General features: G+C 46.6%; 1 protein-coding gene across 8 annotated transcripts in view; it reads left to right on the top strand.

Annotated features, from left to right (window-relative positions):
- bahcc1a (BAH domain and coiled-coil containing 1a) overlaps window positions 1–26101 on the top strand; it is a 62222-nt gene that overhangs the window by 17416 nt on the left and 18705 nt on the right. For 5 of the 8 annotated variants that reach the window (XM_019261123.2, XM_019261126.2, XM_019261127.2 and 2 more), the window contains exons 3-10: window positions 12968–13150; window positions 19353–19478; window positions 19693–22032; window positions 22614–22728; window positions 22839–23038; window positions 23493–23654; window positions 24797–25086; window positions 25420–25765. In XM_019261123.2, the coding sequence (XP_019116668.2) occupies window positions 12968–13150; window positions 19353–19478; window positions 19693–22032; window positions 22614–22728; window positions 22839–23038; window positions 23493–23654; window positions 24797–25086; window positions 25420–25765 (3762 nt within the window). Of the gene's footprint in view, window positions 1–7374; window positions 7771–12967; window positions 13151–19352; window positions 19479–19692; window positions 22033–22613; window positions 22729–22838; window positions 23039–23492; window positions 23655–24796; window positions 25087–25419; window positions 25766–26101 lie in introns of those variants that run through there. The other 3 variants (XM_019261128.2, XM_019261124.2, XM_019261125.2) reach the window with 3 other exon arrangements.

Below are 26101 nucleotides of genomic sequence, written 5' to 3'. Positions count from 1 at the left end.
AAACATTTCAGTAAGCTCTCTTCCCCTCATTGCTTCACATCACCCTAATAACTCTTCTTTATTCTCCCTCCCTGTCTCTCCCCCCCGTCCCCCCTCTGCCTCCCGCTTTCGCTCCATTATGGCCTCTGCCAGGTCTAGACTGAGCTTGGCTCACACTGCCGTTGTGATAACCTGCTGAAAGCTGTTGCCCTCCCGTGGATATAAGGACACCCAGCTGAGGTTTCTCTCTGCTGCATCTCCCTCATGCTTCCTCCATTTAACTCTACAACCATGACTCGCTGTCTTCCTTCCACAGATTCCCCAAATCATTTCACTGGTCAGGCCTGTCACATAGCTTTAGGCTTGCTGGCCCAATGCGTAGGTGCTGACATATTTTATGGCCAGCAGGGCTAAGCGTATATTAAAGAAAAATAAGAAAAGCCAACATGTGCACTCATAGGCACACTGTTCAAAGTCAGTTTAATGGTTACTCTGGGATGTAGGTTTTTTTTTTATTTGAGACCAAAAACACTGCCAGTAGTGCTATTGGGCATGGCTGGTTGGAAAATGTATGATTTAAAATGTCATCCTGCTAACATGTAGTGGTATTTTTGTGTGCCTTTTTTTTGGCGAGTGTGTATCTGCGTGTGTGGGTGTTTGAGGATGTGCTATGGCAAACAAAACGAGCAGCTGCAACACATCTGTTAACTTGGATCAGATGGTGCAAGCCTGTTGTAACCCCGCAAGTCATCAGCCCCTCCTATGCCGGGTTCTGAATGCGACCTGCAGACAAATAGTGAGGGGAGCGTAACACGTGACCGTCCGGCCCGCCCACCTGTCCAGCGGCCTAAGATGTGATCACTGCGAAGGAGATAGACGACTTCAATGGTAGATGTGCAGCCAACCAACCAGACAGACAAGCCATGAGCAGTTGATCAAGATGATATCACCACCACCCCCTCCTCTCTTTCTCCCTGGTTTGACCTTGGATTGTGCCTTTTCTACTCTTAGCTGTTAAAGCCTACATCAGGCTAACCAGCTGGAGAGGAGAGGGGTTTTTATGGCTGCCCTGCTCTATGTTACACTTCATCTGCTCATGTTCGGGTGAGGATGACCTTCTATCCTCTGTACAGATTGCAGGAAATGCTCCTAATTTTACTCATCTCTGCTCAAGTGTGTTTCTGCAGATGTTGAGCAGGCCCCGGCAGCAGCATTCCATGGATGACCAGTGTCAGCAGTCGGGAGACATAACTCAACTTTAAAGCCCAGTTTGTCAGATGCATTTCATAAAAGAATTTACTGTGTGATTTGGCTGACCTTGTACACACTTGAAAGTGTAGGCTGCTACAGTGGGAAACGTAGGTGGCTATCTGTTTGGGCCAACTGAAGTATTGTCCTTATGGCTTAGAAGCTTTGCAACAACAGAAGTCAAGGAGACACACACATTTTATGCAGTGTGTTCTTCTACAAGGTAATACCGTATATCATTTGGCCTTGGCTACCCAAGTGCCTTCCCTCCCCTTGTCTGTAGGTTATCAGAACAAAAATGCCTGCATTTGTCTTGGCCAACGCTACGAGAATTAAACATTTCTCCTTTGTTCCCCTCGTGAACCAGCAGCAAATTATATTCAGGGCTGCAGAAAGACCTTGGGCTTGCTGGCTGGTGCGGCGGCGGCTCTCGGGCTCCGTTATCTGCACTGTTCTGTCTCTGCGCCTCTGACAAGCTACATCAGACAGAGAGAAGCCAGAGCAGGGAGCTGCCTTCTGTTTCTCTCACACACATCACTCCAGGACTTTATCATATTACAGACCAATCCAAGAGAGCTCAGAATACAACAGCGAAGCAGTGTGTTCAACCACCAGGCCCCTCATGTTTAGCACTGCTCTCTATGACCTAAAGGAGGCGCCGGGCCACAGATGGGAGAGGAACGGGAAGGACAGGGGATGGGAGGACAAGAACGCGACATTCCACTGCCAGTTGAATGCTGGGATGCTGATTTATGGGCGGTTCTGATGGAGGGAGGGGTGAGCCTGTGAGTCCCTATAAAACGAGACGTTCATTACCCTCTTAGGCCTCGGGAAAACCGATGGACGACACAAGAGCAGAGAAACAAAGTGGAAGTGGGACGAGGGAGTGGGAGGGACAGCGTTTTTTTAAAAAACCCCAAAAATGAAGAGAAAGTGTTTCCATTTTGAAGCACACAGATGACGGCAACTGAGGGAAGAGAGTGAGGTGATGAAGGAGGACAGAAATATGGAGCTGAGCAGCAGGGGGAAGGAGGCAGAGTGATGGAGGGATGATGGAGAGGGTGTGAGGACGGAAAGGGAAAACTGAGAAGGGGAATGAGTGATGGGGCTCAAAGGAGCAAAGGGAGACGAGGGGATGAAAGTGAAAAAGGGAAGACAGCAGGCAAAATCTGCCCCAATGATTCGAGCTGCTTGCAGATTTATGTGGTGTTGTGGGTATCATTATACATCAACCAGAGGAGGTGGGGAGACTCGAGCAATGTGACGCCTATAGGGTTGTGTGTGTGTTTATCTGTGTCAGTATTGCACCGCACTTTTATTCTCCATCCACACGCTGTTCATGTCTCCTCCAAAGCAAACTGACTTCTGAGTTCGACAGAACACACTCGCCTGTGGTGAGGTAACATCCACCCACATCCACGCTCCACTTTTCTGTAACCTATCTAGCACTGCTGGTTGAGAGAAGAGAGGTTTAGACCACCCAGGACTGGGTAGTCAAAGAGTTGCTTTGATGTGGCACAAGCATATGTGCAGTGCATGGTACAATCTCTGCTAAAACATACTCGCAAAACACGGTTTTACTGCCTCCTGTGCGGCATCATTACTCCTCATCACTGGAGCGGTGGGATGTTCTAAAAGAGAGAGAAAGAGAGAGAGTGTGAGAGAGGCAGCCACCTCCTGTGCTAGGCAGTGCCAGGCTGAAATGCTGGAGCCGTATGGTCACCCTGAGGGAGGGGAAACCTGCCCAGTCTAACCACATCTCAATTAACCAATTAAGTTCAAAAGTTAACAGGGGACTAATTAGAGAGAATAGTGCTGAGCACTTGTTTTAATCTGCTATTTTCCCACTACCAGGCATGTCTGTGTCCGTGACCTGGCTGGCTGAGCTCTGGCTGTGTCGGCAGAAACATGGCACGCAAGCCGGCGTTAGTCACCCATCTATCCCCATAGCCAGAACATAAAACCAATGGATTTAGACAGATCAGTCATCAGCTGTAAAACAAACCAGATCCAGAGCATTCCATGTGATGTTTCCAGTGGAACAGGAGAACCATGAAAATCCCATATTTGAGTCTGGAGATTGAGAGACCTGTGAGAGAATGTTCAAAAGTGGAGGATAGTTTTTAGTCATATCTAACGTGGCTATTTCCTGTTCGCCCACTCGTATTTGGTCCTGCAGATGGGTTTTAATGGATGCCAAATGGAAGGTTTAGTGCCTCGCTATTGGCCTGTTGGAGTCTCTTTTTAACACCATCATATTAAATTACTTGTGTTTAGGACTCGGGGCTACAGCGTGCGCCTCTCGTTGACAATATGCCTCTGGCAGATAGTGTTTGTAACTTACCACTAAAAGTACAAATTTTATCCCTGTGTTCAAGAGGGTTGTGGGGGGGGGGTTGCTATATTGGCTGCTACCACCAATAAAAGATATGTGGGCTCTATGACACAATTGTAGTAGGGCTGCTTTGAGCCCCGGAGCCAAATGCAGTGTGTTTGGAATCAGGCTGACAGCTAGATAGAGAGAGAGGTGAGAAATCCCTCTTTGACTCTGCTCGTTTTCCAGCGGGGATATCTTTGTGCTCTGATTTTTTTGGGCTTTATTTGAAGGCTGTGACAATTTAAGTTCCTGCATGGTTGATTAGCTGTGTGTGTGTGTGTGTGTGTGTGTGTGTGTGTGTGTGTGAGGAAGAGGGTGAGTGAAGTCTTAGATGTCAGGATGCAGTTCGAGGGGTGAAGGACTCCCCTGTTGTATGTGAGGCCCTAGAGGATTTCTCCCCCTTTCCTCCCTTCCTCCTCCTCCTCCTCCTCCTTTCTACACCCCCCACCCCACCCCCCCTTACACTCATCTCTTCCTCTGTGAGATCCACAATGCTGGGAAGAAATGTGTCATTAACAGGGGAGACCAAAATAATGTTTATGGGCTCAAGCAGCACTGAAATCATTTTCCATATCAGTGCAACTGCATGGGCCCTGTGGGGGAGTAAATCTGATTTTCTCTTCCCTGTGCCAATGGGAAACATCATGGGAAAGAAAACAGATTGGATTGTTAGAGAGATGGCCTGACGCAGCTGTGGGCGGCTCTTTTTTGTGTTGGGTGTGTTGTTGTGTGTATCGTGTGTTTGTGTGTGTGTGTATCGTAAAAGAGGAAGACGGAGACAACTAGAGGGAAAGCAGAATAAAAATGTGGATGTTTAGCATGCATGTGTGGATGAGAGAATGAGATGGATGAGCCTCACTATGATAATCACAATTTCAGTGCTGGAACGCAACAAACAGCCCTGAAACGCTCTCATGTAACAATAGGTCAGTTAACAAGCACACTCACCAAAGTTTGGACAGATAACAAATGGTTCTCCTTGAGGAGTGTGTAGCTGCCCTGTGTACAAAGAACAAAGTGCATCTGGCCCTGCAAGCACTCAGCAAAATGTCATGCCTTTATTGGTCATTCCATAAGAAAGACTTGCATTTTATCTGAACCAAGAGACAAAAAAGCAATTGCTTTAGTTGGTAGCGCAGAGGGGGATTTAATAAAGTAAAATGCTGATGGAAATAACTAGATGGTGCTTGGAGAGAAAACACTCCGTAATGAGAGTCGAGTCCAAGGAAAACTGCATCGGTCTGGTGCAATGTGCACTTCCTGTTACATCATGAACATTTACGTTCTCAAAGAAGGGCTAGAACGTGAGAGTTTAGTGATTCTGTGTTGTGACATTGCTTTTCTTGTGTGTGCTATTAAATCTGTGTTGTGGGAGTAGAGAATGTGAGTGTGGGTGTAAAAGGAAGGTAATGGGCCTTGAGCTCATTTGTCCTGGCCTGGTCCTGTTGCAGTTTCAAATCTGTCCTCCCACCTCCTGTGTCCCAGCTTGGAATGTCTGCTTGTTCTCCACAGATGAGGCCAGTGACTCAGCAAACTCCTGCACTTTTCACATGGATCACAGCAAGAACACCTAAACACAGGTTCAAGTGACAAGCCCAAAACCAGCAGTACAACAGTAGTGAGCTACATGCCCTTGCCCTGTCCTTTACCCTTAACCTCTTCACCCGTACCCCATCTTTTTCTTCCACCCACACAGTTCGATCTCTCAACCAGCTCTTACTTTCACAGTCAGAGGTCTTATTGTCTCTTAAATGACACACTTCCTGGCCGGATCTTTGGTAAATAGCTGCACTGGTGCTGTGTGTCCAGCTTTTTATTTACAGTGTCCATAAAACGCCTCTTCAGCAGGAACTCTTCCCGTCGGCCACCCCCTTACACCAATATTGCCATAGGAGTTATGGGGTTAGAGGTGAAGCCCCTTTTTGACGATGAGAACCCTTTCTTTAATGGAGACTTTCTGAATGACTCATTGTAGTAAAACTGAGGTGGAATACTTAACTGGCAACAATGATGCGTTGCTATACCAACATACGTGGTTTGCTGGAGCAGATTGAAGTAAAAACTAACTAGCCTCAATAATAGTGTCTAGCAGTGGCCATTGCTGTTATTACTCCTCCTTGGTTCCAGTGCGTTGACAATGCTTGACAATAGCGTTATTCTAGCCAGTGGCACTCACTGGACAATCGTTTATCCCCCCCACAGGGCTCATTGGATCAATACTTTTCCAACCGAGAAAACACTGTTTTATGTCATGATGCTGGATCAGAATCGGTCAACTCAGCAGAGTGGACCCATGCAAATGGAATACAGTGGTCCCTCGTTTATCGCGGGGGATACGTTCTAAAAATAACCCACAATAAATGAAATCCGCGAAGTAAGTTTTACAATTATTATACATGTTTTAAGGCCGTAAAACCCCTAACCACACACTTTTATACACCTTTTTACACGCATTTTGTACAGTACTCCCTTAGTTAATCAGGACGCAGAACGCATGTGCGGTTCTCCCTTAGCCAATCAGGACGCAGAAAACAATGCACGTTCATACTGTACAGTACGCTGTAAAAAAAAGCATGCAAAATTACACACAAAAAAATCTGCGAAACAGCGAGTCCGCGAAAAGTGAACCGCGATATAGCGAGGGACAACTGTACCTCAATTTACCCGCTTGAGGAGGCTGGTCAGGTAGTGGCATACCTGATACCTGTTTTGCCATTTCAAGGGAGCTGATGTTTTTGCGAACTCCACGAATAGTGAAAGAGAATTGATAGAGAGAAACATATTGGTGGGATGTGTGCACACTCTTTTACATCATTCCACCCCTACAAGAACAAAAAACCCATCAGAGACATTTTCTCCTCTCTGTTTTCTCTGTAGCATCACGGCACTGTGTGGATCCATTGTTGTTTTCAGGCTCTCTGCCAAGCCAGGACGAGCCAGTTGGACTAATTTGTTTAGGATTAGAATCTTTTATCCCTATCATGTCAACTTGTATATTGTATAAACAGCTGGGTGAAGTGGGCGGGGTGCTTCGACTGACCGCCCAGAGCCAATTTTATTTGCATAGCACTTCTGCACAAAAATTCCCAGAATCCCATTTATCCTGCCATCGCCTCAGTCGCAAGCGAGTGGCTGACCACAAAGCCACTCTGCAAACACAGGCTGTCAACTTCAGCAAGACGACCACCATACGCACACACAATCACACACAAGCAGAGGCTCACATATGCTCAGCAACACACACTCCCACACACTCTTTGCTGCTCTTTCACTTTCAAAGTTTCTCACAGTTCCTCACACCCTTATCTACACTTCTAGTCTAAACTCCCGCCCCTTACCCCTCCTCTGGATGTTGCCCTGTAGTGCAGACAATCTTCCTCCGTCCATTCTTCCAACTGCTTCTCCCTTTCCACTTCTCCCACCCCCGCACTGACCACATCCACTAAACTCACTCCACAGGCACGCAGTGTGGAGAGTGTCGGAGGCGTGCGCTGCTGGCACTTTCCCCCACCCCTGCACTGGGCCCAGCTCCAGGACTGGACCGCCTGCTCTCGCTCTCTCTCTCTCTCTCTCTCTCTCTCTCTTTTGCACGTCAGTATGCTTCTGATCAGACCAGCCTCCTCCCACCTGACTCCCTCAGCCCCACCATTCAATCACCCATCAACCCAAAAAGGCAAACTCGGGGAGGGAGTTTATCAAGCAGGGGGGCAAACAACTTTAAAGAAAAAACTTCTGCTACAGTTATTTCCGAACTAAGGAAAATTTTGGCTACCAGTTGTGCTAATGTTTTCAAGATGACTTTGACTGTTTGAAGGAAATCCCCCCTCCTTAGTAGCCATTTGAAATTCCTCCTGCGTTTTATTGTGAGGAAGTAGGCGCTGGGTTAGTCAGCGGCCCTCCGGGGTAGCGTGTGCAGTCTGTCTGGGGTCGCTGGTGTGTACAGTTGCCCAATTCAATCCAACTTCTCCATATTACTAGAGGGTCCAAAACTTAGTTGTGTGTTTATGAGTGAATATGTGTGTGGAAAGTCTGGCTGGCTTCGTTTTAGGCGTCTGAATTCCTGGGCAAAACATGGAACTGCATCGGTAGGAAAGTCTGATGAGAAAGACACTGAAGTGGGAGTGAAACTCTTACCAACAGAACCTTGCTCAATATGTTTTCACTTGGTAAGTTAACATTCAAATGTCTATTTCTCTATCGTTTCTGTCTTCAGTCTCTACTCCCGGCTTTTTAAGTTCCTTCCTTATGTTAGTCAAGTGTTAAAGAGCCAAACCATTAATATTCACAGCTAAGGTCGTATAAACACAGAAATTCTTAATGGCTTGAAGAAGAAATCTTGTAATCAGTATCAGTAATCCCATTCTAATGTTACCAAAAACATGTTCTGTGTCAGAGTTTTAAATCAGTGCCAGCAACAGCTAGTCCAGCTACACGTTGGATTTTAAGCGGCTCTCGGAAAAGAAAATGTTTCTTGTTTTCTCTTTGATCGTCAGACTCTTAATCATACTGAGATATTGATTTGAGAGAAGAAGGGGGTGTGTGCTTTGTTACAGGACATGACAGAGGGAGAGTATGTGAGCTGTGCATTGCGAACAGCTACAGAGTCTGGCTGCCACATGGCACTGACCGCTGACTGTGCAACCTCAACCGGCTTGTGCTCATTCACTCTGTGATGGGAGGTGTTATAAATGAGTGGTGTGAATGTGTGTGTGTGTGTGTGTGTGTGTGTGTGTGTGTGTGTGTTTCCATCTCTCCTGGCATTTCTTCTTCTATCCTCCCCTCTCTGGCGCTTGCTGATCACTGAGCTGTAGAGAACAGGTTGATGCAGTCACACCTGCAATTTTCTCTCTATCTCTCTCCTTCTCCTCTTGTCGCCATCACTCTCATCTCTCGTTGTCTGTCTGGTGTCCTTGTCTAGACGACACGTCCATCCGTCCCTTTAGGCTTGCCGTCTGAGATAAGACAGAGAGCTGCAGACTACCTTGGCTCACTTTTCAAGAGCAGACAGGGAAATATGATGCATGATGAAATAATTGTACTTCTCTTAAACAATAGGCAATAGTCGTGGATCTGTGCTTTGTGTGTGCGCACACGCATGGCAAAGCACACAAAAGTGTGAGTAAATGGGTGTGTATTTGTCCAGGAAGAAATTTGGATCCGATTCCCAGCATTCAAAAGAACAACGAGTTGTGGGCGGGTGCTTGTTGTCTTCTCAGCTTTTTCTTTCCCATCATTGCTTGGCCCGCACTTAGATGAATCCCTTAACATCCTATTATTGTATTATTCCTTGTTAAGGCACTAAACAACCACTCACCCTTGAGTTACAGTAATGGGTTGGGGTGCTCATTGAAGCAGATTAGTGACCCAAACAGGGCAAAGATTATGGCACTTTCCTCCCTGCACCCGAACAATTCAAACCTGATTAAATTCCAGAGCAAGTTTTGCGTGTGTGTATGTGTGTGTGTGTTTGTGTGTGTTCACAAGCTGTGCACGAGCTTGGATGGGGTTTCAAGGTAGGTTGGGAAAACTGCTGTTGCTGAGCAGCACACTGACCAACTGCATCTGCCCACTGCTGTTGTAATGGCTAGCATTCAGCCTCCTTGCCTGGAGCGCTGTTTCTCTTTCGTTCCCATGACAACTGGGCCTTCATCCTCTCTGCTCCGCCTCCCCGCCTGCTGCTCACTCAGTGCTGTCCACAGGGGCCTCTGCCTGGGCCCACATTACTGTGTGTGCAAGCATGTGTGTTTTGGTTCTTGTGCACTGGACACCTTCAGCCTACACACCCACAATGGAGCGTGGGTGGAGTAACACTAGTTAACACCTCCACCTCCAGAGGGTCTGGGATATATGTGTGTTTGTTTCTGTGTTTGTACATTTGAACTCATCTGAACGCAACTGTGTGAGTGAGGGTGTCAGGGTGGGATGTTTAGATGTCAGGAAGGGAGGTGGGGTTCCCCCCATCCCAATGCCCCCCTCTCCTTTAATTCTCTAATAGGATTAATCTCCATCTCTGTGGAGGATCGGCGCCGATTAGGATGCACATGACCCGATTTTCTTAGAGCCCATACAAGTGCACTGTTGGCACCACTTGAGAACCTGAGAAATAAATAAAATAAAATTAAAAAAAACACACACAGGCAAAGAAAACACACAACTTTTACAAGGAGCTGGTGTAGCGGTGGCAGGCTCCCTTGATCCATGTCACCATTTAATAAGCTGCTAAACAAACAGAAATGGTGAGTCCAGTACTGGTGCTGTCATGCGTCGGACCTTTGCTCTACTTGTTCTGCGCTGCTTTGGTTGGCACCCAAACTGAAAATGCCAAGACAGGCCAGCCCATTTTTATAACCTGTGTGCTTTCTCACCTTTGATTCATCGGAGTTTACTTGGGTTTGGGGAGGGCATTGCATTAGATGCCTTAGGTTTAACAGACAGTTGTGTAGCAGTACACAGTAGAAATAACGCAGAGAGGGGTCCTTTTATTGAGTGATGGGTTGTGGAGTCAGCAAGATCCAGTGTGACAGAGGTGAAAGCCGTTTCATCATTATTATTCTGTACATACTACAGTTTAGATCGGACCTATAGCCCTTCTCCTAATACAGACCCTATGGCCAAACTGAATCACTGAGAAATCTGATCTGGTCGTGTCGTGGGAAGGGCTTCATGTATAAGTAAGTTGATTCTAGACCCCCCTAAGGTTTTCCGTCAATCCCCTCTTCTAACATCAGCTTAAACTTCAAAGATCCCCTTGCCTGACATCTAGACATTCCCTTTTTATGTATTGTCCCCTCTCCTCTCCTTGTGGCAGAGGCTCTCTCCTCTCTTGGTGTGTGAAGAGGGTCTCTCTCTCTCTCTGTCACTCTCTATGTCTCTCTCACCCTTTCTCTCTCTCTGGGGCAAGGCTGTTAATAATGCAGGAGGATTAGCTGATTTATGTGAGCCGGAGGCGCTGAGGAAAGCTGGGGTTCCTTGGGGCGACAGGCAGAAAGAGAGGGCCGAGGAGTGTGCAATGTGGAGGGCGGTGCCATACAGGAGCCCTGGGTGTCTGTATGATGGGGACTGGATATGAGCCTAGCAAGCAGGCTGCCCCCTTACCCCACCCTGCACTCCACAGAGCCAGCCGTGCTCTACAGGGTGAGGGAGTGATCGGCAGTGGCAGCAGATAAAGAAGGAGAGGAGTAAGGCTGGCTGAGAAACATGGATGCTGTAGTAGTCATCGGGCTACCTCCCACTGACATCCATGATGTTACTATAGCACCCATTCTGCCGTGGCTGCCTCCTGAAGATGTTTAAAGCCGTCCTCATCATCTGTGAGCTTTGTTGTTGTTTGCCTGCGTTCTATATTTTATCCCTATTTGTTGCAAACGGAAAAAAAAAAACAACAACTTCAGTTTAAATTGATTTTTATGACTCAAAAGCTTGACTTATAGGCAAAAAGAAAACATTTGATAGCAGCTTTTCAGTTTTACCACACAATCCATAAAATAATAATAAAACAAACGACAAACAACAAAAGCAGCATCAATAAGTACCAAAACTAAAAAAAAAGGGACATAATACACTTTGCTTTTTTAGATTTTCTCCTGTGGCAAAATTTCAGCGGCTGCTTTGTGTTGCAGTGATAAATGTGCTTGTTAAACACTAAGAAGACTGTTATTGTTTTTCCATGAGTTTGTGATAGACCGACGTGTGAACACACACACACACACACACCCACACAGGTTTGGTTTTAAGGTAGTTTTCGAGGTAGAGCTCTGTAAGGTTGGGGATTGTCGGGGATTTCCACCTGTCTGGGGCTGTGGTGCAAAGTGTAACAGAGGTGTGTCTATAAGTGTGTGAGAATGCACGTCCATGCCTGTTTCCCTCTAGGAAGTGTATATGTGTGTGTGTGTGTGTGTGTCTCTGCATGCTCCTGTGCTCAAGCCCATGAGCCATAGGCTATTCGGTGCTGCAGCGAGCGGCAGACTGATGGGTTTATCCCTGCTGTCTGCCCAGAGGATGTGCTCACTCACTGCCTGGCTGATTAAGACTTCCACACAATTGTTCTCACACTCCCAGAAAAGGATCGATTCATGTTTGGACTGATTCATGCTTAAAGAAAATCAAATCAAACAGCGCTCCTTGTTAGATCAGCTCGTCATGAGGGGCCGATAATGAATTTTTACCATGTTGCTCTCCCCTTCGTTTTCACAGTTTGCCCTGTGCGCACACTGTATGCCACTCCAATGTGTGTGTGTGTGTGTGTGTGTGTGTGTGTTTGTGCAAGTATGTGCATGTGTGCTCTCATCCAGGCATCGTCATACATATGCATGAGACTTCATGGCAGTGTGACTTGGGGGAAATGAATGTGCAAAGAGCTGGGCACCCGGGCCCCTCGCTCAAGTGCACTGGCGGGCGCGTAATGGGAATGTAATTTAAGCAGTGGTTAATCAGTGTGTTTTCTCCGACTTGCCCGGCAATGCATAATAGACAATCAGCCCCCAGTCACACGGGCGTTGCTACGAATGGTCAATTACTCATCATAGTCTTGTTAAACACACAGTTCAGCCAGCCAGGGACAGATTGCTCTGCTGGTGCCATCATTATGGTAAAGAACAAAGCAACGCTATGTGTCACAAAGGAAGAGAAAACAGAGACCAAGAGGGGAGAGGTCTCTGCTCATCGCGATGGGACAGAGGAGGCAAAGACAGGAAAGGGCCACTGTGACAAAACAGAGGGAGATAGGAAAAAGAGTAAAACGCCAAAATGGAACTAAAAATATGTTTTGATTTGTCAAAATCATGCGGGAGGAAAGAGTGAAAGAAAGAGAAACAGAGGAGGTGAAATGGAGCAGAGCCGTATGAGAGATTGAGGGCATGAAAGTGGGAGATGGAGAGCATAAGATAATGGAGGGAGGGAGAGAAATTGAGAAAGGGACACTGGGGAGCAGGAGCAAAAGTGTGTGAGAGCGAGAGGGAGAAAGCCTGAGAAAGTGTGTACTCAGCTGTGAGATGAGACCTCTGTCTGCCCATGGGGAGAGGCGGTGTGAGGGGAGAGAAGACGAGGGGAGAGGACTCTGCTGTCAGCGAGGGGGGGAGGAGAGTCTCACACTCGTTCCCTCACACACACACACACACACACACACACACACACACACGTACACTCTCACTCATTCACCCTCTCCCCAAGGGCCGCGATCAAATCTGCCTGGCTTAATGATTCCACCTAGAGGGCCGGTGGGCTCCGTCCTTTTCCATTGACATCCACACGTGATGCGTTTTTTTTTCTGTCTTTTTGGTCACACTCATGATCACAGTGTTCACGCACTCCTCCTAATTCTAACCATGTTTTCTCTGCTTACCTTTTGTCCATGTGGGAATACAGGAAGTGGATTGATGGGCAATTCCTCCGCCTCCTTCATGGGGACCTTTCTGGCCAGTAGTCTGGGTACCCCCCCTTCCCACCCGTCTCACCCTTCCCGGCCGCCATCCTCGCCCTCCTCACCCTCCTTCCGGGGCGGACCCCACTCCAGCGCCTCGCAAATCTGGTTTCCCCATTCGCATGAAGGTACCTCATATCACACATGTACATAAACACAAGCCCAAAGCATCACCCCCTCATCTCACCACAATATCTGGATGTGAAAGCTATTCATGTCTTGGCAGTATTGGGGACAGAGCTTTGCAGGGTGTATTGTTACTCTGATATTGTATATTTTTAGGCCGTGTTAGGTTTCCACCAAAGCATGGCTTGTAATCATCTACAAAGAGCCAGGCTCCCGCCCTTTTATTTGTGCACCAAAATAGTCCCAGGCCCAGCATGTTTGGGATGGAGAACTGTGCCATGGTTTCTGGATGAGGACACAGGGTCAAAAGTTCAGCCAAGGAATCTTGCGGTATACAATTCACGTCAGCAGGAATGTCAATCAAATGCGGGCCAGTAAAGAAGTTGCAGTGATTGCAGAGCTTTTAAACTGAGTGATTCCATCTCAGTTTAATAGGGTGGATCCCACCCAACGCTCAGCATTACAAAACCCTGGATACACACGTGCACAGTCAGGAAAATATAAACACACACACACACAGTTCACCTCACATTTCTGCTCAGCTAGGAAGTCAGACAAGGATAAAGTAGAGATTAATCTGCTGGGGTATTTTGGGAATTCGAAAGCTAAGGATGACAGATAAATGCAAGACCTATCCTGTCCCACCCACCGATATATTAATGCAAAGTCTGGCCTCCTGTGACTTCACTTCTGTCACTTTTAGGTTTACATGTTCATAATCTTTTGCTAATTACACGATGTGATGACCGCCCAGTTCCATCTAATGAACCACAGGCTTTTGAAGTCGACGGACTCTATGTTATTTCAGCCCTCTTGTGTTTATTTATTTATTTTCTAAGAATAACCCAGCTGTTAGTCCGTGGGCAGACGCCAATGGGGAGTGTTTATTTGTGGTCACTGATCAGCGACGCCCCAGTTGTGTGATGTGTAGCTGGGGCTGATTGGGTGCAGCGTGGTGAAGATGCTGTCTGTCCTTTGAGTGTGTTTTAAGCCATCGGATGCCTCCCAGCAAACTCCCCCTCCCCTTTGCCCGTTCTCATGTCCTAGCCACCAGGGGTTGAGTCAGTGGACAGCTGCTACAGCAGTGACAATGGGTCCAACTCCAGACTTCATCAAATAAATACAGGAAGAATCATCTCTCGCATTGGATCAGTTGGAAACATATCCCCCATCCCCAAATCATTTTGTAATCACCCGTGTTTCTTTTGCCGTATAGTTTCAGGGTTTCATTGTCAGATTTTCTTCTTGTGGAAAAGTAGAATAATATTAATAAGAGTGATGATGATAATGCCAAGCCTAATAAAAGTAATGGAGGTGATTATGACTGGGATTATTACTCAGTTGGCAATGGAGGCCATTATCTCTATTGCAGTTTAATTGCATATAACGCACTAAGAGCATGATTGAATCCAGACTGTTCATCAACCACATTCAGCTGTTCCCTCCTCAAGATAATTGCATATTGTCTTTTTCCTGTTTTGCATAAAAAGCAAGTCATCAAAATGAGCGGCACAATTACCCAGACTCTCGCCTCCTCTCTCCGGGTGTCAGCAGAACCCCACCAGCAGCAGAGCAGGCACCGACTTGTGCGCGCATGTGTCGGCACATTAGTGTGTCACTTGTAACCTTAAAGATATTCTCCGGATTTTTTTTTTTTTTTTCCTATTTCCTTCTTTCACGAGTGTGTTTTTAAAGTGGCTGTTTGCATGCAAATCCAAGCATAGCAGCTCAAATTTGTATTCAGAGATTATTGTATGATCCCCAATGTCTCTGGCATATACCTGTCAGGGTGCAGGATGTCTTTGTCTCTGCTATTCTTCTGACACGTTTTCCACAGATTAAAAGAGCTCAAAACTACAACGTATCGAGCAATAGATAACAATGATCTCATTAGTCACTTGCTAACCAGTCGCTTGGTGTGGATAAACACTTTCTTGAATTTTATTTTTTTACCTGTATTAGGGAAGTCAATTAAGAACAAATTCTTCTTTTCTACACGGTAATTGTCACAGGCTTTTGAAATTGAATTATGGTGGAAGATAAAAGGAAGCCAAATAAAATGTAATAGAAATTAGAAATCACTTAGGGAGTGCCTTTGCAAGTCTGCACAATCCTCTGAATGTTTTATTTCAATCGTAGAATAGGTGTGGAAATGTTTTGTGTTCATTTTTTTCTAGATCAAGAAACAAATCTCACAGTGATAGAAAATTAAAAGATACACGTGGCTGATATGTTTTTTATTCCAGTACAAAAGTGTGTTTTTTTTGTTTTGTTTTTCAAAAAATGCAAGGTTTTTCTGAAATTGAGTCTGGATTTGCACTGAAAATGATCATTATGAGGTTGGACGGCCTGATCTGCTTTTTTTTTGCAGACAGTAATGTGGATATGGTCTGAGTATGGAGAGAGCCAGTTAAGTCATGCATACAGACCACATTTCTATTGGGAGCACGAGTGACAAACCATTAGCTGAGTGATACGTTAAGCAAACCTATAAATAACATCACCACATAACAGTAGTGATGTGGTCCTTTGGATCAAGGGAGTCTGTGAATTTGGTACAGAAAAGTCTCGTGTTGACTTTTGCTTAAAGATTTATTGTGTTGGGAAAAAGAAAGTGAGCAGTATACAGTCGTCCAAATGCTGAGATATTTGTGCGAGGTGACAGTGCCAAGAACCAAACCATTAGTGGCTTTCGTGATGTCAGAGGGTAGCACGGATTAAAAGGGGTTTTTTGTTTCAGAGTCTCTCTTCAGATTGATTGCCAAATACAGTAACAGCCATTGTGTGTACCACACATGGGATTGTCTGTTCATTTGCTGAGGGGGAGACGTGGACTCGCTGACACAGAGACAGCGAAAGAGGGACGGCACATATGTGACAGAGACGGATGCAGTGCACTGACCGTTTTAATAAATGTAATGTAAAATGTTTTTCATAACACCCGGTAAAATGGATTAGGTCCTCTGAGCTTTTGAAAGATTTATTTTCATGTTTGAATAAACCCCGCTGAATCAACTGAGTGGAAAAATTAAAAATGAAAAATGGACAAAAAAAAAAATCCTGCAGGCTCCTCACAGGCCTGGGGCCAGCTGGCTGTGGTCCAAATGACTTCTTACGTTATGCCAAAAACAATCGCAGTCACATATCTCTGTCAACGCATATAGACACACATGCATGCACACGCACAATTGCCTGCACACACCTGTCTAATCCACTTCTGTTTGATACGCCTTTCCAAGCCTATCTTCAGTTGTCCATCTTTCCTTCTGTTAGCAGTTGCTAGCTTTTCCTTTTGTGGGATTTAAGCTGCACCCCCCCCCCACCTCTCCTCTCTTCCATACTCATGCCTCTTTCATTCTCTCTTTCTCTCTCTCTCTCTCTCTCTCTCTCTCTCTCTCTCCGTCTCTCTCTCTCTCTTGTGCCAGCCTGCATCCCTTCCTTTCAATTAGTCAAACCTGAAGAGATCCACCACAGTGCTGCCCCTCCTCTGCCAAACCCCTCCTCCTCCTTTTCTGCGTCTTGATGGTTCTGTCACTTTTTCTCAATTAGCAGACCTGACAGGCAGCTAAGCCTGCTCCTCCTCTCCTCTTGGTCTTCCTCTGCCATGCTCTCTCTCACTCTGTCCTTCTATCTCTCTGTCTCTGAAGCCCCCCCCCCTGCTGCCCGAGACAGTATACAATACAGCATTCATGTTATTTTTTCCTTTTAGCGAGAGTGAAGAAACCAGGTATAGAGGATAAGATTGTAATGGAGAGAGGATAGAGAGAAACGAAACACCCTGTCGCCTGCCTCTAATTCAGCAGGCTTAATTCTCCACTGCCTCTAGGTGCTGTTCTATATCCAGCCCCCTTCTTTGTCCTCCCTGTCGGCCTGCTTCTCTCAACTCACCATGCTGTGAGAAATACCTTCAGAACTTCTGGAAATCCCTCCCTGGGATGCAGCTCTGTTTGTTCTGCCTCTTGCCCCTGCTCCGCCCGTGGAAAGGAGGGCATGCACTGCGAACTCCCCTCTGTCATTCACTTGCCGATGCAGACTTGTTTATATGTGTGAGTGTGTGGAGGGAGCAAAGAGAGCGAGGCTGCTGTGCAGTCAGCAGACTGCACTAAGACCCTGCTCACGTCGCCTGCAGCAGCAGCAGCAGCAGCAGCAGCAGCGGCAGCAGCTTCCCTTGTCCTGGCCAGATTAATGGCTGAATGGGCTCTGCCGTGCCCAGCAGTCCCCCTCTTGCCGCCCCAGTGGAGGGCATGCTGAAACTGAGCGGGCTGGCATTATCGGGCACAGCCAGACCACGCTGTGAAAAGGGATTACGCCGTCAATCGTCACGCTCACAAACAACATGCTGCTGCAGAAGAAGAAAAAAAAAAAGCCCTTCTCCGAGCGTGGATAAAGACTGCCAAACAGCTCTCCGTTTTTCTCCCTCCCAAAATCAGAGAAAAACGTCTTGCTTAAACAAAGGATCCCCCTCTCCTCCCACCGCAGATGAATTGGCATAAATGTGTGTGCTTATTAATCATGACAGCAAAGAAAGAGACAGAGACAAAAGGGAAGAGGGCACATAGAGTAAGAGGTAGAAAAATAGGTGAAACAAAGAAAAAGAGAGAAAAAGTGAGGGTATGTAATTATCACCCCATTGCCCTCCTCAGAAAGCAGCACCTCCTGTGTTATTGCAGGGCTGTTTGCCCTCTCTGTGCATTTCATTAATTAAGATGGGAGCATGCGGAGGCCGCTCTGAGACGGGGTCATTAAGCCCACCACAACACTCCTCCCTCCCCAGAGCCGGCTCACAGCACCGGCCCCATTGTTCCACCGGCAGAAAGTGAGACATTCAACACTCGGAGCTCCTGTTAAAACCATGGCGCTACACACACACACACACACACACACAAGGCCAAATGAACTGCATCTGCGTTTTCCAGGATCAGGTCGCACTCTTGCCAACACAAATACGTCTGTCTTTCATTTAGCTTGTAGAGCCATGTTTTCCTCTCTTTATCCCCCCTCCTCCTTCCTTCACTGTGTCTGTGAGTTGTGTTTGAAAGTGAGGCTGGAGGGTGAGACAGGTGCAAAAGTAGGGAAAAGAAAACGTGAAACACCTGGACTTCTCTAGATGACTCAGAGGTCACTGAGATACTTGTATGTGGTGCTGGAGGACAGCATACGTCCTGTCTGTCTTGATCACAGTCGGATGGATTAGAAAAGTCTCTACTCTTTATTTCATTTTTTAAAATAAAACTTTCCTTCTTGTCCTGACATTGGTCCATTCGTGGTGATAGTGCAGACTAGTTTCCTTTTCATTATTTATGTCATGGAAGTGGAGCACTGAGACAGGGAGGGCACTGGTTTAATCATCACTGTTTTTGTGTATTACATTACATAATATGCTCAGTAGAGAATATTCACCATGGTTATATAGGACTGTTGTCAGCAAAGAATTTCATAATACGCCCATACTGCCCTACTTTTTAAATTTACAATACTTAAATTTTATTATTAAATACCTTTCCTGCAATTGTGGGAAATAATTAATCATAGAGTGGAGATTAATTGAATTCACGCTGATTTGTTTAAATGTTTTAGTTACCCAATTGCAGTGGAAGTGGGTTGTCATAGCGATTCTCTGTTTCTTTGTCCTAATATTGCAACAGGCTTTCATCTCAATCCCTGTTTTCTCTCTCGTCCACCTTCAAAGCCCTTTTGTGTTTTTGAATGTCCCAAACCCAAAATGAATTTTGTGTTTGGTTGTGGTGTAAATGTCCTCCAGATGGGCTTGATGTAATACACCCAGGTGTACTGGCTTACAGGCCCAACATCCAAATGACCTTTTACCCTTGATGTAGGTTAGCAAAGGTCAGCCACTCAGCTCACTCTTCACTGAAAACACAAGCTTCAAATCCATCCTTATCACTCCATTCATATGGATAGAGGTGTCACTGCCAGTTCTGGGAGAAATGAAGAAAGAGCCATATGTTTCAAAGACAAATTTCATACATTGCAGCAATCCCCAAGCTTGTCTTGTATTGTTTGCCTTCTAAAACTCAGGCAGGAAAGGCAAACATGACAGGCAGAGCCAGTACTTATTTGCGTATGAACGCCACCAGCTGAATTGGACCTGAAGGATTATGCTGGGTTAGCCTGGATAACTGCATCTTGGAGGTTATTGTCCTGTCTTATCAATTCTCTCCCTCTCGCTGCTATCCATCTCAGCAGCTCCAGGGTATCCACGATTCTCAGGGAGTCTGGCCCACACTTTCCTTCCCATGAGCCACTTGGATCACCATGCCAACAGTGGAGTTCTCTACGGGCAGCATCGTTTCTATGACACCCAAAAAGGTGAGGCATGAGATGATTAAAATTTAATCAGACAGAAATAAGACATTTAAATCCAATTTATACAACATAGTATGGTGTAATTTGATGTGGGATATTGATATAAAGATGCCTAGGGACACCATCATGAGAGCTGAATAATCTAATTCTGTCATTGCCTTTTCCTTTCTTGACTAATGCATTTGTCTTTACTGGATTGCCTTCCTTCCTCTATTAGAGAACTTCTATCTTCGAGGTCTCCCGTCCCAGCCACCTCTCATCTCAGCCAATCACAGTCTGCCACCAATGTCCAGGGCAGGTTCAGGACACTCTCAGGGGTCCTGCAGCAGAGACAGAGATCCAGGTGTAGGGACAGGTCTACATAAGGGTCTTAAAGAAGGTTCGGTGGAGAGAGGAGTGGTACCTGTCAAGGACAAGGAGAGGTCCAGTAGCAAACAGGAGGCAAAGGAGAGACAGCAGCACCAACAGCACCACAGCCACCAGCCACCCCAGCCCACACACCACCACCATTCCCATTCCCATCAGCAGCACCCACACTATCCACAGCACCCATTACCCCTGGAGGAGGTCAACAGTCGAGCGCTGGAGAGGCACAAGGCATCACTCACGATGGAGTACAGCAAGGAACACCCTCAAAGTATGGGAAAGCCCCTCAGTGCCTGCTTGCACAATGGCAAGATGCAAAATGGAGATGCAGGAACTGGAGCAGGGGCTAAGGCCTCCATGTCTAGCTGTGGGGGCGAAGGTACAGCCCTTGGGACTATGGGGGGTGGAGGGAGCCAGGGCAGACATATGGGGTCCAGTAGCAGTAGTCGCTGCACTAAAGAGGGGGTAAGTGGGGAGATGAGGATCAGTGAACAACCATCGGACTGTCTTGAAAGAGGTCAGGCTCCACTCCACCACTCTCTGTCCTACTCCGTACCCCCACCGTTACACATGGGTTCTGCTGCTGGAGGGGCACACCCCCATCCCCATCCCCATCCTCATGCTCATGCACATACACATCCCCACCCAGGGGGCTTCCACTGCCTTCAGCTCCACCCCAGCCACCCACACCATCCACATCATTCCCACCATGCACACCATCACCCAGACTTCTTCTGCCCGCCCCCTCCTGCAACTCTAGCCAACCCTGTCTCACATGAGAGGGGGGCAGCCAATGTGGGGCGAGAACCTAAAGTCACAGGGCCTACATTTGTGCCATCTGTGGCAGACCTGGGGGACAAATCTAGTGGGCCATTCCAGCTTGGTAACCCTGATTGCCAGGGTGTGGGCAGTGGAGGAGGAGGCGGCAATGCCAAGGACAAAGTCATAGAAAAGAATGGAGGCGGTGGGCACCATAGTAGTTGGCACAGAAAACAGCAGCAACAACAACAACAACAACAACAACAGCAACAGCAGCACCCATACAGAAAGACAGAGAAGGCTCCAGACTGGATGCAGTCCCACCACCAACACCTTCAGCCCTCACAGGTTCCTCCACCTCCCCAACTGCAACAGCCTCAACATCCCCAACAGCAGCACCAAGTCGTACGCTCACGCAGTGCTGAGTGTATCAACAGTGGTGTAGACATGGATGTGTTCAGATCATCGCTGCCCCAGGGGCCCAAGACTGGACACTCTGTTCCTCATTCTGTCAATACTTCTCCTTACAGAGACTGTTCCCATCCAGGGCCCCCACCCAACTCCTCCCCACTTGGAAGTAAAAGCATGGGTCAACATAGTGGGGCTGGAGCAGCTCATGGCCCTGGCTCTGGAGGTAGTTTCTCTTTACAGAGAGATGGTCAAAAGGTAGCCAGGATACGCCACCAGCAGCATGGACGACCTGGCCCAGATGCTCCTTCTCCTGCTGAGTTGAACCAGGGGACTAGTCAGGAGCTAAAAAGAAAAATGGACATGTCTCCTTATGGTTACAACAACAGCAGTGGGCAGCACCATCACCAGCAGCCCCCAGTGCCACCCTGGGCCATGAGGCCTCCCCACCACATGTCACAACCTGAGGAGGAACAGAGGAAATCCTACATGGAGTTGGGGAGCACTGGTGGGCAACACTCACAGCAGCAGCAGCAGCAGCAGCAGCAGCAGCAGCAGCCGGGAATGAGCCTGCCTCCTCCTCAGCCTCCCCCTGCACCTCCTCTCAGTCAGCAACAGCAGCAGCCACAGCAACAACCTGAGCCCCAGGGTCCAACTCAGGCGGAGAGCAGTGCCATGAAAAGCTTACTAAAGTACAGCAACCAGCAACAGCCACTGCTTCTCTCCCAGAAGACCCCCTTTGGTGGGCTGGGAAGCCTCAAATCAGGTCCTGCTGGGGGGAGCTGTGCCCTGCAGGGCAACAAACAGACTCTGCCATCCAGAAAGGGCCCAGCTAATGACAACGAGCGCCCTGATTACAGTGGGCGGAACCGGGATATGGGGGAAGCGGGTCATGGGGAAAGTGAGGTGCGGCAGCCGCCGGTGGGAATTGCGGTAGCTGTGGCCAGACAAAGGGAGCCACCTTGTCGTTCAGCAGACGGTCATCCCAACAGCCGACAGGGCAGGGTACATCCCTCAGTGAAAGGTAAACAGTCTGGGTCACTGCTTCATAAACAGAGGTGAAGGGAAGAGAGACACATTTTAGTTTCTTATCTGTGACCTGTTACTGACCTAGCTGTCAAAACAAGTTATGATATAACGAGTTATGAGAAAGTAAATCTTTCTTTTTTTTTTCATGAACCCATTAAGACGCTTGTATGGTATGTAATTCTCACTGGATTTCATTACTCCTTGGTTTGAATATAATTTGATACACCATATCTATCTAAATTTAAGTGCTTTTTGTATTATTTATCTTTTTTGTTACCATTGAGCAAAACTTTTCAGAGATTACTTGAATGCTTAGATTCCAAGTAAACTCTGAGTAAATATTAGGATATTAAATTAATTCTTTAGCATTACCATTTTAAATATAGCAACATTTTTGGTAAGGAATAGAGGTATGTTAGGCCAGAGAACAGGAAAGTATGAGTATGGTACAAATGGCATTAACAAGTGTGATATACCAATAATTCCCCCCCAAAAAAATGGTGAGACTTGGGAATATGTCCTCACCAGGAACACAAACAGCAAAAGCTAATTATTAAGCTTATGTTTGTCTCACAGGACCAGCTCGCTCCATGTATCCCTCAGATCCCACCACTGAAGAAGAGAGGAAGAGGATGAGTGGAGAACAGATAGGTCTGACTTGCTTGGACCGAGAGAGAGATGCATATATCAGGTAAGTAACTAACCATCACTTAATACCCAATCCAATCTGTCACTGACAGACCTTTAGTATGGTCTGCATTTGTACTGTATTGTACTTATCTTGTCTCATCCCGATGGCAGGGATAATAAGGAAAGGGTGGAGTTTGCAAGAATCCACCCCTCCAACAGCTGTCACGGAGACCTCACCTCTCATCTCATGGTCCCAGGCGGGACTTCCCTACAGTCTGGCCAATTAGGAGATCCTGCTGCACATTCTGCTCACCATCATTGGATGCCAAGAACTGGAAGCCCATCCCTCTGGATGACAGGACACTCTTATGGTAAGTGAATATTAATGGTTTTGGAGAATTATGATGCTAAAACAGTGTGTGGATGTAGTGTCAGTGGTAATTCTTTACTGGTACAGATCATGTAAAGAATGCAGTCCTGCTTTTCCTATTTATGGAATAGGTCAAAAACAAAGGTGCTTTTATGCTCTGCTGACTTGCAGATCATTTATGCTTTGACATAATCTTGCTCAGCAGCAAATATTGAGTTTTCTTCCATGCCTACAGAACTCTGTGTCATCTCAAATTTGTGCAGAATTCAGCAGCCAGGATTTTACATTATGCTAAAGAGAACACATCATTTTAACTTAAGCAGCTTCTCATTGCTTCCCAGTCAAGTTTCTATTCGATTTCATGATTTAATAGTTGTGTAGTCAAAGTATATTTTGTAACAGTTTTTCACAATGTGATGGGCATATCAATCTAAATTGTCATCCTTTCTATAAAGCAGGTATAGGTCATACGGCCCTGCACCAGAACCTACCCCCAGGCTTCTCTGCAGCCATGCCAGGCCCTCTGCAGCCAGTCCTGCCTCTGCCTCAGGACCCCTCTGCCCAGCTGGTGGTCCTGCCTACCGAGCCTTCCGCCCATCCTGCCACCCATCACCTGGGTATGCCATAACTTTACTTTCTCTGTAAAGCCACGTGTATTTAAAAAGAACAAGAAATGAGTCACACACACACACACACACACACACACACACACACACACACACACCTCAATTCAAACATTTCCTGCACAACACCTGTTTGGCCCAGCAGGAATAAGTCTTTAAATGGGTCAGGGTACTCATCCAAAGCTACACTGTATGTGTCCCTCCCCTCCCCAACATACAAATAGAAAACCACACCAGAGGAAGTGTGAGAATGCGGGAAAGAACACTTCTCAAAACTCATTGTAGACACGTATTCAGTGAGCAGGCTGTGACATTTAATTAGCTCACAATTTTCAGTGGTTCATTTCCTTCTGTGCTCCGCAGGAGTTTCAGTCGATAAAGGAAGTGCATCCACACATAAATTCTCAAAGGAAACATTTGTGTTTCCAAGTTTATGTCTCTGAAGGACAAAGATTTTTGGTGTGTCTAGGAAAAAGGGGGTGGAGGGTAGACAGGGTCGAAAGGAGAATGACCAGAAAAACTGTCGGCCCACTACTTCCCAAGTGAGACCACATCAAGTTGCACAGTTCTTAAAGAAAAGTTGTCCACAGACATGGGAACCAAGCTTCCTGCTGGGCCCTTGGGCATACCCTTGTCGGTGGTTTGGCTGGACAGGTGGGACTTTTCGCCGGAAAGTCCACACTAAATGCTCCAGTGAGACAAAAAAGCATTTCCAGCCCAGTATTTTGACCTCTAATCAACCTATAGCCATCATCATCTGGTCATATTTCATCATTGTCATAACTTTTTTTTTCCAGCATTCCAGCAAATTCTCAAGGCAGTTCTTAAAAGACAGCTTTCTGTTCAGATTCGGGGAGTGTGGGATTGCTGCTGCCTGGGGACATGTTCTGTGAAGTCAAAATCTTTTTTTGAGAATTGTCTATGCCATTGCTATAAAATGTGAATACAATGTTTTTTGAATGATCCATAATGGTTTCACTGTATTAAAAATGGGTGTGTGGGTGGTCGATAATGTGAGATATGGATAACACAATGTTGCATTCTTGTGTGTTTTGCTCATAGTGTTGATGTGTATGCACATATTTTTGTTCTAAGGTAGCCCCCTTTGTCACATTCCTCCTCCCTTTTCTCATTAGATGTGATGGAGCAGCCAGGGCTGTGGCCCCCTGTGTATGGCGCCCGGGGCCCACCCTCCCACATGCAGCATCCTGCTGTGTACTCCCGATCCCAGTTTCTACGGCAACAGGAGCTGTATGCTCTCCAGCAGCACCAACAGCTCCAGCATCAGCATCAACATCAGCACCAGAGCCACCAGTCACAGCAACCACAACCACAGTCTCAAACCCCGCAGCAACAGCAGCAACAACAGCAGCACAGAGCTGCACATGGCATGGACATGCAACATCATGCCACTCACAATTCACAGGTGATTAAGTCAAACTATCTATCTATCTATCTATCTATCTATCTATCTATCTATCTGTCTATCTATCTATCTATCTATCTATCTATATGGCAGAGTAACTGAGCCATGACTCAGCTTAATTCTCACATGACTAGCCTATTTTTAACTCCCCTAATATTTTTCTAGGATATGCTGATTTTCTCACAGGGATGGAGTGAATCACTGAATATAGGCTGCGGAGCAAGTAGCTTTTTGTGTCAGTGACTAAACTGCAAGGAATTGGTTATTACATAGCTAATTCACTTGCTTATGGAAAAAAAAAAAACTAAATTAACTTTATTTTTAATGTCACAGATGCAGAAGAGGCCTGATGAGCCCTCGGTTGTATTAGAGGATCTCATTTCGGAACCCAGAACGTCAAAACCTGCCAAGCCCTACTCTTACAACCCACCTCAGAGGAACACCTCTCCCCCTGGAGCCTGCGCTGCTCACCTGTCGCCTTGTTGCCAGTCCCCCTCACTACGACCTCATCCCAAAAGCACGCCTTCTACACCCTGCCCTGCTCCCAGCCCTGCTGCAGCAGCCCCTCATTCACCTGCCATCAGCCCTGCCCCAACTCAGATGCCCAAGGCGGCTGAATCCCAGGACAAGAGAGGAGAAGGACAGCCCCCACAGGATTACCCAGAGTCTCTGGAGCCTGGTATGCATAAGTAAAAATATATAAATGTGCCTCAGAGTTTTCCAGCTGCCTTTGATGCACTGTGTGCAATGGCTTAAGTGTGAGCTACATTAGAAGAACATGAAATCAGTTTAGGATGCTGCTAGTGACAGATGTCAGACCAAATAACACAGCAACAGAAAGAGGACAGTGAGTTCTAAGATATAGCTGCACCTTTACATTATAAACAACGGTAATTGGAATATGCATCATTGTTAATGATCCTTCCTTTCTGCTGGTGTTGTGGTGATATGTGTGGGTGGCTCTATTGGCAAGCCCTTGATTGACTGAACAACTCAAAGCTGCAGAAAATGGCTG

This window comes from Larimichthys crocea, chromosome XII (genome assembly GCF_000972845.2).
Source record: "Larimichthys crocea isolate SSNF chromosome XII, L_crocea_2.0, whole genome shotgun sequence".
NCBI classification, from domain to species: Eukaryota; Metazoa; Chordata; class Actinopteri; family Sciaenidae; genus Larimichthys; species Larimichthys crocea.
This window is presented reverse-complemented; position numbering and strand designations above follow the sequence as displayed.